This window comes from Labeo rohita, chromosome 9 (genome assembly GCF_022985175.1).
Source record: "Labeo rohita strain BAU-BD-2019 chromosome 9, IGBB_LRoh.1.0, whole genome shotgun sequence".
Taxonomy (NCBI): Eukaryota; Metazoa; Chordata; class Actinopteri; order Cypriniformes; family Cyprinidae; genus Labeo; species Labeo rohita.
In genome coordinates, this window is record NC_066877.1 from 34590441 (window position 1) to 34605713 (window position 15273).

The 15273-nt window shown below is 31.8% G+C and overlaps 1 protein-coding gene across 3 annotated transcripts in view; it reads left to right on the forward strand.

Moving 5' to 3' along the window:
• The window catches only part of nme9 (NME/NM23 family member 9), a 20522-nt gene continuing 5249 nt past the window's right edge, over nt 1–15273 (forward strand). For all 3 annotated transcript variants that reach the window (XM_051119777.1, XM_051119779.1, XM_051119778.1), the window contains exons 1-15: nt 1–160; nt 328–385; nt 3963–4066; nt 4157–4228; nt 5436–5552; nt 5897–5975; nt 6061–6143; nt 6355–6447; nt 6571–6725; nt 8361–8569; nt 10308–10452; nt 12087–12194; nt 12329–12474; nt 14185–14329; nt 14412–14668. In XM_051119777.1, the coding sequence (XP_050975734.1) occupies nt 128–160; nt 328–385; nt 3963–4066; nt 4157–4228; nt 5436–5552; nt 5897–5975; nt 6061–6143; nt 6355–6447; nt 6571–6725; nt 8361–8569; nt 10308–10452; nt 12087–12194; nt 12329–12474; nt 14185–14329; nt 14412–14668 (1804 nt within the window). In that variant the 5' untranslated portion in view covers nt 1–127. The remainder of the gene's footprint in view (nt 161–327; nt 386–3962; nt 4067–4156; nt 4229–5435; nt 5553–5896; nt 5976–6060; nt 6144–6354; nt 6448–6570; nt 6726–8360; nt 8570–10307; nt 10453–12086; nt 12195–12328; nt 12475–14184; nt 14330–14411; nt 14669–15273) is intronic.

The following is a 15273-nucleotide window of genomic DNA, read 5'->3' on the forward strand; positions in this document are numbered from 1 at the left end:
CGCTGATACTAATCCGGCGCCGAAAGTTTGTGGAAATAAAAATAACGAATTAGCGATCACATCATTGCCATCAATTGGAGTAATTAGCTAAGCCAGTCGTCATTTTTTATTCTTAAAAAACATTTCTATGGCTGGTAAAAAGAAGGAGATCAGTTTACAGGTTTGTAAGTTAGTACCAAACCTTTAATCAGGAACTTATCTGTGACTGTAATCAACATTGAACTGTAAAACTGAGGGGAAAGTGGGTCTGACTGTATTTTTATAGTTTGTTTACTTTATGTGTCAACTGTAAAATCCATTAAAACTCTTGAAAACTTTTAAATGCAGGTAAATATCAATAATGATGATCAATGGAGTGAAGTTTTGGCAACGAGAGGGTTAATAGGTGAGCGAATCTATCTATCTATCTATCTATCTATCTATCTATCTATCTATCTATCTATCTATCAAAAGATTTTGAACAGTAAGATTTTTAATGTCTTTTTAAAGTCTCTTCTGCTCAAGCCTTTATTTATTTGATCCAGAGTACAGCAAAAACAGTTATTTTATAAAAAATATTTTTACTATTTAAAATAACTGCTTTCCATTTGAATATATTTTAAAATGTAATTTATTCCTGTTATTTCCAAGCTGATTTTTTAGCACCATTCATCAATCACATGATCCTTCAGAAATCTAATATTTAAGTTGTCTTGAGAAAGCCAATTTACTGATATGCTATTTTCTTCTGAGACTAAATCTGTGGACACTAACTCGTCCTAGAGCTTTAAATCTACAAACTCTAAACTCAGCCCAGATCTTCAGACTGATCTGAAGTTAGTTGCTGTATCTTTTCTAACTGATCGGACTTGCGGTTTTCCTAAAAATGACGATTAAAATTGGGAAAAATCCCATAGACTTACATTGACGGAATGTTCAAATGAGCAACACTTTTCAAATTCCAACTGTCAAAACTCCCAGAATCCCTTGAGACTCAGTCAAACTTCCAATGTACTGTATTTATAATCCATTTAAACTCATTCAAACTCATCTATCTATCTATCTGTCTATCTATCTATCTATCTATCATCTAACCCTATCTATCTATCTATCTATCTATCTATCATCTAACCCTATCTATCTATCTATCTATCTATCTATCTATCTATGCCTAGCAACCAGAATCATGCTAGTAACTTGCTAATCATGCTAGCAAAATGCTAGTAACTTGCTAATCATGCTAGAAACATGCTAGTAACTTGCTAATCATGCTAGAAACATGCTAGTAACTTGCTAATCATGCTAGCAAAATGCTAGTAACTTTGCTAATCATGCTAGCAAAATGCTAGTAACTTGCTAATCATGCCAGCAACATGCTAGTAACTTGCTAATCATGCTAGAAACATGCTAGTAACTTTGCTAATCATGCTAGCAAAATGCTAGTAACTTGCTAATCATGCTAGAAACATGTTAGTAACTTGCTAATCATGCCAGCAACATGCTAGTAACTTGCTAATCATGCTAGAAACATGCTAGTAACTTTGCTAATCATGCTAGCAAAATGCTAGTAACTTGCTAATCATGCTAGCAAAATGCTAGTAACTTGCTAATCATGCCAGCAACATGCTAGTAACTTGCTAATCATGCTAGAAACATGCTAGTAACTTGCTAATCATGCTAGAAACATGCTAGTAACTTTGCTAATCATGCTAGCAAAATGCTAGTAACTTGCTAATCATGCTAGAAACATGCTAGTAACTTGCTAATCATGGTAACAACATGCTAGTAACTTGCTAGTCATGCTAGAAACATGCTAGCAACATGCTAACAACTTGCTAATCATGCTAACAACAATTATGTTAGCACCATGCTAGTAAAATGCTAGTAACTTGCTAATAATCCTATAAGCATGCTAGTAACTTTGCTAATCATGCTAGCAAAATGCTAGTAACTTGCTAATCATGCTAGCAAAATGCTAGTAACTTGCTAATCATGCTAGAAACATGCTAGTAACTTGCTAATCATGCTAGCAAAATGCTAGTAACTTGCTAATCATGCCAGCAACATGCTAGTAACTTGCTAATAATGCTAGAAACATGCTAGTAACTTGCTAATCATGCTAGAAACATGCTAGTAACTTTGCTAATCATGCTAGCAAAATGCTAGTAACTTGCTAATCATGCCAGCAACATGCTAGTAACTTGCTAATCATGCTAGAAACATGCTAGTAACTTGCTAATCATGCTAAAAACATGCTAGTAACTTGCTAATCATGCTAGCAAAATGCTAGTAACTTGCTAATCATGTTAGAAACATGCTAGTAACTTTGCTAATCATGCTAGCAAAATGCTAGTAACTTGCTAATCATGCTAGAAACATGCTAGTAACTTGTTAATCATGGTAACAACATGCTAGTAACTTGCTAGTCATGCTAGAAACATGCTAGCAACATGCTAGCAACTTGCTAATCATGCTAACAACAATTATGTTAGCACCATGCTAGTAAAATGCTAGTAACTTGCTAATAATCCTATAAGCATGCTAACAACATGCTAGTAACTTGCTAATCATGCTAGCAAAATGCTAGTAACTTGCTAATCATGCTAGAAACATGCTAGTAACTTGCTAATCATGCTAGAAACATGCTAGTAACTTGCTAATCATGCTATTAACATGCTAACGACATGCTAATCATTCTACAATCATGCTAGTAACATAGTACTAACTTGCTAATCTTGCTAGAGACATGCTAGCAACTTGCTAATCATGCTAGTAACTTGCTAATCATGCTAACAACATGCTAGTAACTTGCTAATTATGTTAGCACCATGTTAGTAAAATGTTAGTAACTTGCTAATAATCCTATAATCATGCTAACAACATGCTAGTACCTTGCTAATCTTTATAACATCATTGCTAGTCACGTTAATCATGTTAATAACATGCTAACAACATTCTATCTATCTATCTGTCTATCTATCTATCTTTGACAGACTGAATTGCCTTCAAAACATCCAAACTTTAACCTTTTAAAACTACTTTAGAATTCAAACTATTTCAGACTGAAAACCATCAAACTTAAAACTTTTTAAAACTTTTCAAACTTTTTAAAACTTTCTGTTCCAGCTTTCTCAAGCCAACTTAAAGTTTGTCTTGATAAACTTTTTTATCTAGTCTGATTTGCTACTCACAAAACTTTATTATTATTAGAAGAACAGCATTTATCTGAAACTGAATTTTTTTTGTAACATTATAAATGTCTTTATCATCACTTTTGATCAATTTAAAGCATCCTTGCTAAATAAAAGTATTAATTTCTATAATATGTATTTTATCCATCATAGAATCTTTAAAAAAAAGTACTCAACTGATTTAAATATTATTATTATTATTATTATTATTATTAATAATAATAATAAAATGTTTTTTGAACTGCAAATCAGCATATTAGAATGATTTCTGAAGGATCGTGTGACACGGAAGACTGGAGTAATGATGCTGAAAATTCAGCTTTGATCACAGAAATAAATTAAATTTTAAAATATATTCAGATAGAAAGCAGTTATTTAAAATAGTAAAAATATTTGACAATTTTACTGCTTTTGCTGTATTTTGGATCAAATAAATGCAGGCTTGGTGAACAAAAGAAACTTCTTTAAGAAGTTACTGTTCAGATACTTTTGACTGGTAGTGTATCTGCCTGTCTGTCTACCTCTTTATCCACCCGCCAACCGAAACAGAAGCAAAGTGGAGAGAAAAGATCAGCAGGATTTGATCACACTGAGCCTTAGCGCTTGTACACAATGAAACTCGCACATTTTACGTGCAGCATAGATGTTTACAAACTTCGGGCAGCTGCATTAGTGTTTTCTGCCTCATTACTCTCTGCTGGTCTGTCTGTCTGGTTTCTTAGTTGTCAAGCAGAGCTGCAGATGTGTAAGTGTTGTAGTGATTGTTGTGATGTGTTTGTGTTCATGTGTCAGTGGTGGATGTGTACCAGCAGTGGTGCGGACCCTGCCGCGCCGTCGTCAGTCTCTTTAGAAAAATCAAGAATGAGCTGGGAGACGAGCTGCTGCATTTTGCCACGGTAAGATAAGCCGCTCTGGAGATTAGATTGCACACAAACAATCATTCTAAATGTCGACATTTCTGTCACGCCGTCTTATCATCCCTGCAGGCTGAGGCTGATGGGATTGAAGCTCTGGAGAAGTACAGAGGGAAGTGTGAGCCCACCTTTCTGTTTTATGCGGTGGGTCTCTCTGTGTGTTTCCCAATCCTTGCAAATTCTCACTGCTCTTAAAATGAATATTATACTAAAATGAGCAAATAATTACATGGGTGGTTGTCGCAAAACCTGTTCAAAGTGAAAACTGAAACAAAGTGAAACTGAACTCCTATAAATCAATAAATGAACGAAAGAAGAAAATTTATTTTACATAGGTCTGTAGACAAAGAACCCTGCTTTTGGGACCATTCAAATTTACACAATTATCAGGATTCGCACTGTAAAATAAGATACAATGACTTTCAAGGACTTTTTGGATTTTCAAAGACTTCAAATAGAGATCTCAATGTCTTTTAAATTTGAAAAAAGATAGATTATTTAAAAATATACTAACAAAACGGCAAAAATAAAGCGAAGCACATGCAAAGTATAAGAACAAAAGAGAAATAAAGCAAATAACATTTAAAACTGACTTATTCTGGCAGCAACAGGTTTGATACCAATTTAAAAAATAGATCATATAGGATACAATTGTGTACATTTAAAGCAAGTGTGTAGTTTTGATTTTGGCATTGGTGGGGACATAATGGCAGACAACAGACATTTAATTGTTTGATCAAAATTATTGCTGGGACAATTTAGTAGTGTCTGGATATTGGTAAGGAAATAACATCCCTATTAAATTCTATATCCTTGAAAATCATATCAAGTGATGTCTGACTTAAAAACTATACTTCTAATTTAATGATAGTTAAAATAATTGAATTATTTAAAAACTAATTTTAAACTAAAACATCTGGATATATATATATATATATATATATATATATGGCACTTGGGGGATGTTTGTTAGTTGTTTATTGTCATGGAAATAGTGGACCTTCTTTAATGGATCTAAAACTATGGAAGCTTATTGTGAGATATAAATCTGCATTTGCATGAAAATGAATAGTAAGCTAAAAAGTCGCAATTACCTTTTGTAGTTTTTTATTTTGTGGTGAAAAAAAGTGGTATGTAAACTCAGAATTCCAAGAAAAAGTTCGAATTGTGAGATGTAACCTCGCACTTAAAAAAAAAAAATTGTTTTTTTTTTCTGTGGTGGAAATAAGCTTAAAATGAAAACAAGCTTCATTTTGAAACATCTAATGTTGTGCAAAGTGACATGTTTCTGTGAGATCTTGTTCACACCTCATCTGTTTGTGTTTTTGTCCTGTGGGACATCACGTTGCAGGGTGGGGTGCTGGTGTCTGTTCTGCGGGGCCCAAACGCTCCTCTCCTGCAGAGGGTGATACAGGAAGAGCTGAGCAAAGAAAAGAATGTCCTAGAAAATGGGGCGGCGCGCAGGGCGGTGAGTTACTCAACACACCTGCCCTCATCATTACTATGTGGATGACAGATGACGCCTGAATTTGGGTTGAAATTATTGAAATTTAAGCTACTGCTTGATGAATAACACATTCATGTTATGGATATTATATAATAACTTACTCTATCTAAAATACATTTGAATAAAAAAAATAAAAATAAAATTATAACAGAATTACAAAAATTAAAAATGTACTTTTATAATAATTCTTATATATAAAATATAAATATAAATATAAATATAAATTATATATACATTATTATATGTAAGAAAAATGACATTAAAAACATTAAAACATATATATATATTTATTTATTTTTCATCAGGTGACAGACGAAGGCTTAACTGAAGAAGAAGAGGTGAATGATGACAATGAGGATCACCCACATGATGAAGATGTGATTGGTAATGATCTTTCCTTCATTAACTGTCGTGCTTAATTGTATTTGTCCTGTTAGATGAATTTATTTGTTCTGGTTTGTGTTTTTAGTTCCTGATAATAAGTCTTACACAGTGGCTATAATAAAGCCAGATGTGGTTGCACATGGCAAAGCAGATGAAATTATTATGAAGGTAAGAGCTCAGTTTAAGGGACAAATGAGCCCTAAAATTAAAGTTGTCATTATTTTTAATGTGTATGCTGGTAATATTTACAATATGAACGAGTAAATGTCGAAGAACTTAAATTTTTGCATTATTTTAAGTTGCTTATATGATATTATACCCTTTGCACATTGGATAAACAGCCAAACTATTTATTCCTGAATGCATATTTTGTTTCCAGATTCAGGATGCGGGTTTTGTGATTTTGGCCCATGAGGAGAGAACGCTGAGTGAAGCAGAAGCTCATGACTTCTATCAACACAAAGCCACAGAGGTAAAATGAAGAAACAGTCTAAAAATAGCAGGTGTTTTTGAATATTTTTGCTGATGGTGTGTAATGGCAGAAGGCCAGGTTGTCATGTGAAGCGTGTGTGCGCTCGTGTGTGTGGTCTTCCAGCCTTACTTCCAGGAGCTCATCCAATTTATGTCGAGTGGCCCGTCGCATGTCCTGGTCATTTCTAAGACGGAGGGCTGTGAGGACGTCATCCCAGCCTGGCGGGAATTCATCGGTCCGCCGGATGTCGAAGAGGCCAGGAGGACGCAGCCGGAGAGGTATTTCATTTGCAGGAAAAAAGATATATAGACTCTATATGGGAGTGACACGTGAACATAAGCAGTCCCTCTGACATTTGCTTTATGATAATGCGTAAAAGATTCAAAAATCTAAATGTAAAATCAAAATTATGATTTTACTGAATGATAAAATTTTATTAAGTTACTAAGTGCTGAATTTAATTTATGCTGATTTTAATACAAAAACAACATAAATAAATGAATAAATAGTCAATGCAGGATGATTTTCATTCATATAGTCATTAATAATTTTTTTTAAATGATTTTTTTAATTTTTCAATAATTTTTTTTTCAAATTATAGTAATAACAATTTGGGGGAATTTGGGCTAATAATTAAAAATAAAGTCATAATGAAAAGAAAAATTTAGATAGTCCTAAAAATATGGAAGCAAGTTTCTTCCATAAAAATTAAAAAATTCAAAATTGTGAGATAAAAAGTCGCAAAAACCTTTTTTTTAATTAAGTGGTGAAAATGGGCTTCCATATAAAAAGAGTTGTTATTGTTAAAACGAAAACTATTAAAAATAAAATAAAAAATAACAATGAAAAACTAAAAATAACTGAAATAAAATTAAGCTGAAGTAGTTAAAATTACTAAAACTAAAAAAACAAACAACAACAACAACAAAACAAATACTAATAAATACTATGTTACTTTTTTTTAAGATCTATCTGTACACACATACATAAATGTATATAATAAGCCAATTTAAAATATGAAGTGTATACTATAGTATTATATAAATAATACTAAAATAAGTTTTATTTTGATAAAAAAATAAATAAATAAAAAAATAAAAATATATATATATATGAAATTTTTGTATTTATATTATATTTTACTTTATTACGTAAATTTACTTATATTAATATATATATAAATAAAATAAAAAAAAAAATTTACATGGTAAAAATATGGAAGCAATTTTCTGCCATGAAATAAAAAATAAAAAAGGTAATTGTGAAAGGTCAAAATTAAGATAAAAAGTTGCAATTACCTTGTTTTTTTGTGAAAACAGGCTTCCATATAAAAATACTGTTATTGTTTAATAAAACTTATTTTAAAAGTGTTAAAAATAAAATGAAAATAAAAATGTTAAAAATGAAGAACTGAACGTAACAAAATTAAGATTAAGTACTTAATTAAGTGCTTAAAATGACTAAAACTAAATAAAAACCCTAATAATTCTAAATACTAATAATCTATACACAGTAAATAGACAAGAATTGGTTGTTTCTTTAATAAATTATTTTTATAAAACTTACTGTAAAACTCCAAAAATGTAGTTGTGTCAGTCATACATAATGACATGGGGTCTCTACATAGGCCTAACACAGAGTGTCAGTGATTCCCTGATGTGTGTATAATGTAAATTTGTAATGAAATCTAATCTAAAAATGCTACGAGGGCGTTGCGTTGCGGTTCCATATTGTGCTCACAGATTTGAGCTCTAACAGTTATAGCACAACACATCCTGTGTGGACTCCTGCCTCCCTCCCTCTGCCCTGGCGGAGAACCAGCAGTGAGACCATCTGCTCTTCTCTTTCCCTGTTTCTCCACCCTTCCATCCATCCATCTATCCGTCCCTCTCTGGCCGCTCTCCGTTCTTCAGCTTGCGGGCGCAGTACGGCACCGAGACTCTTTTGAACGCCCTACATGGCAGCAGCGACAGCGAGCAGGCCAGCAGGGAGCTGGCGTTCTTCTTCCCCAACTTCAGGATGGCGATGGCGGACTCGGGCTCGGAGCGGGCCGGGCCGGAACAGGAGCATGTGGAGAGGACGCTGGCGCTCATCCGCCCAGACGCTGCCAGGGAAAACAGAGGCATGTGCCAACATTACGTTTACACACGCAGATCTGCGGCCCCGCGGGCGCAGACAGATACTCCTGCATTCCATGAGTGCTTTAAACTGAACTAACTAACTTACACACTGACTCTTAAAAGTTTGGACACACTTCACTGAATTTGTTTCTCATGAACTTTTGATCTAAAGCCACAGTGTAGCACTTTGAGACAACCTACATATTTCCATACTTCCATTTCAGTGTTATTTCAGTATCGCTATAATAGTATTATTATATTATAGCATTATAATTTGCATTAATTCATAAAAATATTTTTTGATTTTAAATATAATACTTTATATAAAAATAATGCTTTAAGCTTTTTATTTTCAGTTTTCATTTTAGTTTAGGTTTTACTTCAGTGTTATTTTAGTATTATTCATATATGCGATTTTAATTTGTATTAATTAATAAAATATGTATTAATAATTTATTAATATTTTAAATATAACATTTTACATAAATATTAGTGTTTTAAGTGTTTATTTTTAATTTTCAGTTTTCATTTTAATAGTTAGTTTGTTTTAGCAATTTTTTTATGTGTGTTTGCAATTGTTAATAGATTTTCCAATATTTGTATTTAGCTTTAATTTTATTTCAGTGTTATTTTAGTATTATTTATATGCTAAAAATATAACATTTATTAATTTAAAAAATTAATGATTTTAATTTGTATTAATATAATATTTATTATTTCAATAATACTTCACTAATATTGTTATAAGTTTTTATTTGTAGTTTTCATTTTAATTTTAGGTGAGGTTTTAGTAATTTTTTAATATTTCTATTTGGCTTTACTTTTATTGCTAAAGCCAAATAGAGAAAATATTGCGATTTTAATTTGTATTAATTAATAAAATATTTATTAATAATTTATTAAAATTATAAATATAACATTTTACATAAATATTAGTGTTTTAAGCATTTATTTTTCATTTTCAGTTTTCATTTTAATGCTAGTTTGTTTTAGCAATTCTGTTATGCGTGTTTGCATTTGTTCTATTTCTATTTCTATTAATTTTTCTATTTAGCTTTATTTTGATTTCAGTGTTACTTTAGTATTATTTATATGCTATTATAATGTATATTAATTAATAAAATATTTATAATATAAAAAAATCTTTCCTTTAAATAATATTTCAAGATTTTAATTATTTACAGTTTTCATTTTAATTTTAGCTGAAACGTTTCCATACTTCCTTTTCAGTGTTATTTCAGCATTATTATGATAATATTATTATATTATAGTATTATAAATTTGAATTAATTCATAAAGATATTTATTATATAAATATAATGCTTTAAGCTTTTTATTTTCAGTTTTCATTTTAATTTTAGTTTAGGTTTTGGTAATTTTGTTTTGTGCTTTTGCCATTATTATTATTATTATTATCATTATTATTAATATTTCTCATTTTTATTTCTGTTTTAGTACTTCAACTTTTTATTTCAGTTAGTTAACAAGGCAACATTTCAAATTTTTGTCTAAAAAATTTAATCTAAATTTTTTTGTCAGCTTTATTAACAATTAACTGAAACAAGTTTTAGTTAACAATAACACCACTATTCCATTTGTGTTATTTTGCAGTTTTGATGACTTTTCCGTTATTGCTCATAATAAAGAATGAGTAGGTGTGTCCAGACTTTTGACTGCTAGTGTAGGGTAATCAAGTTGAAGCACTTACAGACAGGAAGTAAAGTGTAAATGTGTTTGTAGAGGAGATTCTGGGCCGGATCCATGAAGCAGGATTCACAGTGGCCATGCAGAGAGAGGTCATGCTGTCTGAGGATCAGGTCAGGCAGTTCTACAGTGATCATCTGGAGCAGGAATACTTCCCCAGTCTGCTGGAGAGCATGACCAGGTGAGCAAATCGCATACATCACACAGCCGATGCTGTGAAAAGCAATAAGTCACAAGAGGCTGTGCCGAGTCAAGTAAAAACAACAGCATCAGTGATAAGACATAAACTGTCAACCTTTACAGTACAAGCATGCATTATTAGTAATAATTTGAATGATTGCAAAACAATGTAGCTTATGTAATTTTATAATAGTTTCAGAACCCTTCAGACTCATCCCTCACAGAATTAGAAGTGTCAGTGTTCTGTTACATGACTTCTTGGAATACTTAAAGGGATAGTTCACCCAAAAACGAACGTTTTGTCATCATTTACTCACCCTCATGTCATTCCAAACCTGTATACATTTCTTTCTTCTGCTGAATGGCTACCAGCAACTACAGATAACCAAACAGTTGCTCGTACCCATTAACTTCCATACTATGGGAAAAATACTGTGGAGGTCAATGGCTAACAACATTCTTCAAAATATCTTCTTTTTTTGTTCAGTGGAAGAAAACTTATGAGTGAGTTAACTTAAAAAAAAAAAAAAAAAAAAGAGGATTATTCAAAACATTTGAGTTATTTAAAATAAATGATAACTAAATAAAATGAATGTTAAAAAAAGTTTTGCAAAATAAATAAATATTTGAAAAACTAGTATTTCAGCAACATTTCTCACTTTTGCTTTATCTGAAACTACATAAAATAAAATTAATACTACGGCTGGCAAACGATTAATCGCATACAAAACAAAACTTTGAGTTCGCCTAATATATGTGCGTGTACTGTGTGTAATTATTACGTATATATAAATACACACAAATTACTGTATATATTTAAGAGAAATATGTTATTTATGTACAAAATATTTTTATTTATATATAAATTCCATTAAAATGATAATAAATACACATACTTGTAAATATTTCTTGAACATATACATGAATGAGTTTGTATCTATATATACATAATAATTACACACAGTACACACACATATGTGACCATGGACCACAAAACCAGTCATAAGTGTCAATTTTCCAAAACTGAGCTTAATACATCATCTGAAAGCTGAATAAATAAGCTCTCCATTGATATATGGTTTGTTAGGATAGAACAATATTTGGCCGAGATACAACTATTTCAGTATATGGAATCTGAGGGTGCAAAAAAATCTAAATATTGAGAAAATCGCCTTTAAAGTTGTCCAAATTAAGTTCTTTGCAATGCATATTACTAATCAAAAATTAAGTTTTTATAAATTTACAGTAGGAAATTTACAAAATATCTCCATGGAACATGATCTTTACTTAATTTCCTAATGATTTTTGGCATAAAAGAAAAATCTATAATTTTGACCCATACAATGTATTTTTGGCTATTGCTAAAAATATACCCCAGCGACTTAAGACTGGTTTTGTGGTCCAGGGTCACATATATTAGGCAAACTCAAATTTTTATTTTGTATGCGATTAATCGTTTGCCAGTCCTAATTAATACATAAGAATTGATAAATGCTATAAATACTTTTAAAAATCACTAAAAATGATATAAAAACTACATTACTAAAACTTTAACTAAACTTAAAGTGCAAACTAAATATAAAAAATAATTAATTAATGAAATGTGTAATGAAGAGTCTCTGCTGTCGTTCATAGCGGGCCTGTGTTAGCATTAGCGCTAGTGAAGGAAGGAGCCGTGGAACACTGGAGGAACATCCTTGGACCCAAAGACCCCATCCAGGCTAAGAATGAGCAACCTGACAGGTAAACTAATATTTATAATTGTTTGGTTTCTTCAGGACATTCCCCTCATTTGCTAAACTCTATGTGTTGTTGCACACCAGATGATGATATTTATAACATGTATGTGTTTAAATGGTTTGTGTATGTGGTTTTAGCCTGCGAGCCCAGTTTTCCAGAGTGGACTCCAGCATTAATCAGCTTCACGGCAGTGGTAGCTCAGAGGAGGCGGAGAGGGAGATCGGCTTCTTCTTCCCAGCGGAGGACACGCTCGCCGTCATTAAACCTGACACCGAACACAAGGGTATCATATCAGCAGTCACTCTGAACACGGTCGAAAGAGTACAGAGAGAGATATTAGCTCTGTGTTTGAGCTGCTCGTTTCACACTCATGCTTTTAATGCAACTACATCACAGCAGTGCTGACAAGATGGCAGAAGAATGGTGTTCAGATTTTAGTAACACTGCCGGTTATATTTTTAAAAGTTGAATCAATGCCAATAGAAGGTTGTTTTTTTTTTTACTTTTTGAAAAGCAGAATTTAAAAAATGTTTGCAAACAGATAAGAAATAAGGTAAAAAACAGTCTGAATGAGGTCTGAGTGAATTCATTGTACAAAATGTAGTAGTTGCAGCTAGAGCTTTTGAACAAAACCTATTTAAGAATGATTTTGAAATATCAACACTGCAATGCTTTCCAAACACTATAAAAATGTCAAGAAGATAAATATGGCTAAAATATAATGCAAACCAAAAGTTCAAACAGTTTGTGGTTGTAAGATTTCTTAATGTTTTTTAAAGAAGATTCTTCTGCTCACCAAGCCTGCATTTATTTGATCCAAAGTACAGGAAAAACAGTAACATTTTGAAATATTTTTACTATTTAAAATAACTATTTTTTATTTGATTATATTTTAAAATGTAATTTATTCCTTTGATTTCAAAGCTGAATTTTTAGCATCAATACAGTCACATGATTCTTCCGAAATCATTCTAATATTCTGATTTGCTTAAAAACATTTATTATTATTATTATTATTATGTTGAAAACAACTAAGTAGAATTTTATTCAGGTTTCTTTGATAAATAGAAAGTTCAAAAGAACAGCATGTATCTTAATTAGAAATCTTTTTGTAACATTATAACATTTTCATTATTATCACTTTTGATCAATTTAAAGCACCCTTGCTAAATAAAAGTATTCATTTCTGTAATTTATTTTTATATATAAAAGCAAATATTGAAAAGCAAATCAGAATGTTCAAATAATTTCTGAAGGATGTGACTGGAGTAATGATGCTGAAAATTTAGCTTTGAAATCACAGGAATAAATTACATTTTAACATATATTAATATATAAAACAGTTATTTTAAATAGTAAAAATATTTAAAAATGTTACTGTTTTTGCTGGACTTTGGATGAAATAAATGCAGGCTTGGTGAGCAGAAGAGACTTCTTTAAAAAACATTAAAAATCTGACTGTTCAGAAACTTTTGACTTGTAGTGCATACAATTGTGCAAACTAAAGACCTTTAATGTTTTTGAAAGAAGTCTCTGCATTTGTGTGATCAATATTACTGTAAAAAACAGTTAAATATTTTTACAATTCAAAATAACTGTTTTCTGTGTGAATATATAATTAAATGTCATTTTCTTCTGGTATGCAAGCTGAATTTTTAGCATCATGATCTTTCAGAAATCATACTAATATGCTGAAAACAGTTGTGCTGCTTCAAATTTTGTGTGGAAACTGTGATACATTTTATTTTTCAGGATTCTTTTATGAACAAAGTTCAAAAGAACAGCATTTATTTGAAACAGAAATCTTTTGTAACATTATAAATGTCTTTCTTCTTACTTTTGATCAATTTAATGTGTCCTTGGTTAATAAAAGTATTAATTTCTTACTTTATTATAATCTTACTGACCTAATAAGACTTACAAATAACTTAAAAAGTTAGAATATTAATAATGAGAAACTCACTGTTTATTTGGTCCGTTCTGCTCATATTAGAGGAAATCCTGGAGGAGATTCAGGCCAGAGGATTCACCATCTCCCGTCTGAAAGACACGGTTCTGTCCAGAGAGATGGCAGAAGAGTTTTACAAAGAGCACAGAGACAAACCCTTCTTCAGTCAGCTGGTGGATTACATGTGTCGGTGAGTTTGCCATTAAACGTTTCCTAACTGAACTTGAAGGTTTCACTCAGAACATAGGTAAGATAAGATTATTTTTCCGCAGTGGCCCATGTACGATGATGGTTCTGACGAAGGAGAATGCGGTGGAGGAGTGGAGGGCGGCCATGGGCCCCACGGACCCTAATGAGGCGAGACAAAAGGCCCCGGGGTCTCTGAGAGCGCGGTTCGCTAAAGACATGCTGGAGAACGCCGTCCACGGATCCTCCAACACTCAACACGCACACCAGAAGATGCAGTTCATCTTTGGAGACATCAGCTCTGAGAGCGTGATCATCGACGGTGCTGCTTCTCCTGTGTTAGGTGCGTGAAATGATCAAATGTGACCCTGGACACAAACCAGTCATAAGGGTTAATTTTTTAATTGAGATTTATACATCATCTGAAAGCTGAATAAATAAGCTTTCCAAAACAATATTTGGCCAACTATTTGAAAATCTGGAATCTAAGGGTGCAAAAAAAATCTAAATATTGAGAAAATCACCTTTAAAGTTGTCCAAATGAAGTTCTTAACAATGCAAAATGAAGTTTTGATATATTTATGGAAGGAAATTACAAAATATCTTAATGGAACATGATCTTTACCTAATATCCTAATGATTTTTGGCATAAAAGAAAAATTAATTTTGACTCATACAATGTATTGTTGGCTATTGCTACAAATATACACAGGCTACTTAAAGGAGAAGTCCACTTTCAAAACAAAGATTCACATATAATGTACTCATCCAAATGTTCATGTCTTTCTTTCTTCAGTCGTAAAGAAATTGTGTTTTTTGAGGAAAACTTTTCAGCATTTTTCTCCATATAATGGACTGCTATGGTGCCCTGATTTTGAACTTCCAAAATGCAGTTTAAATGCGGCTTCAAACCATCCCAGCCGAGGAAGAAGGGTCTTATCTAGCTAA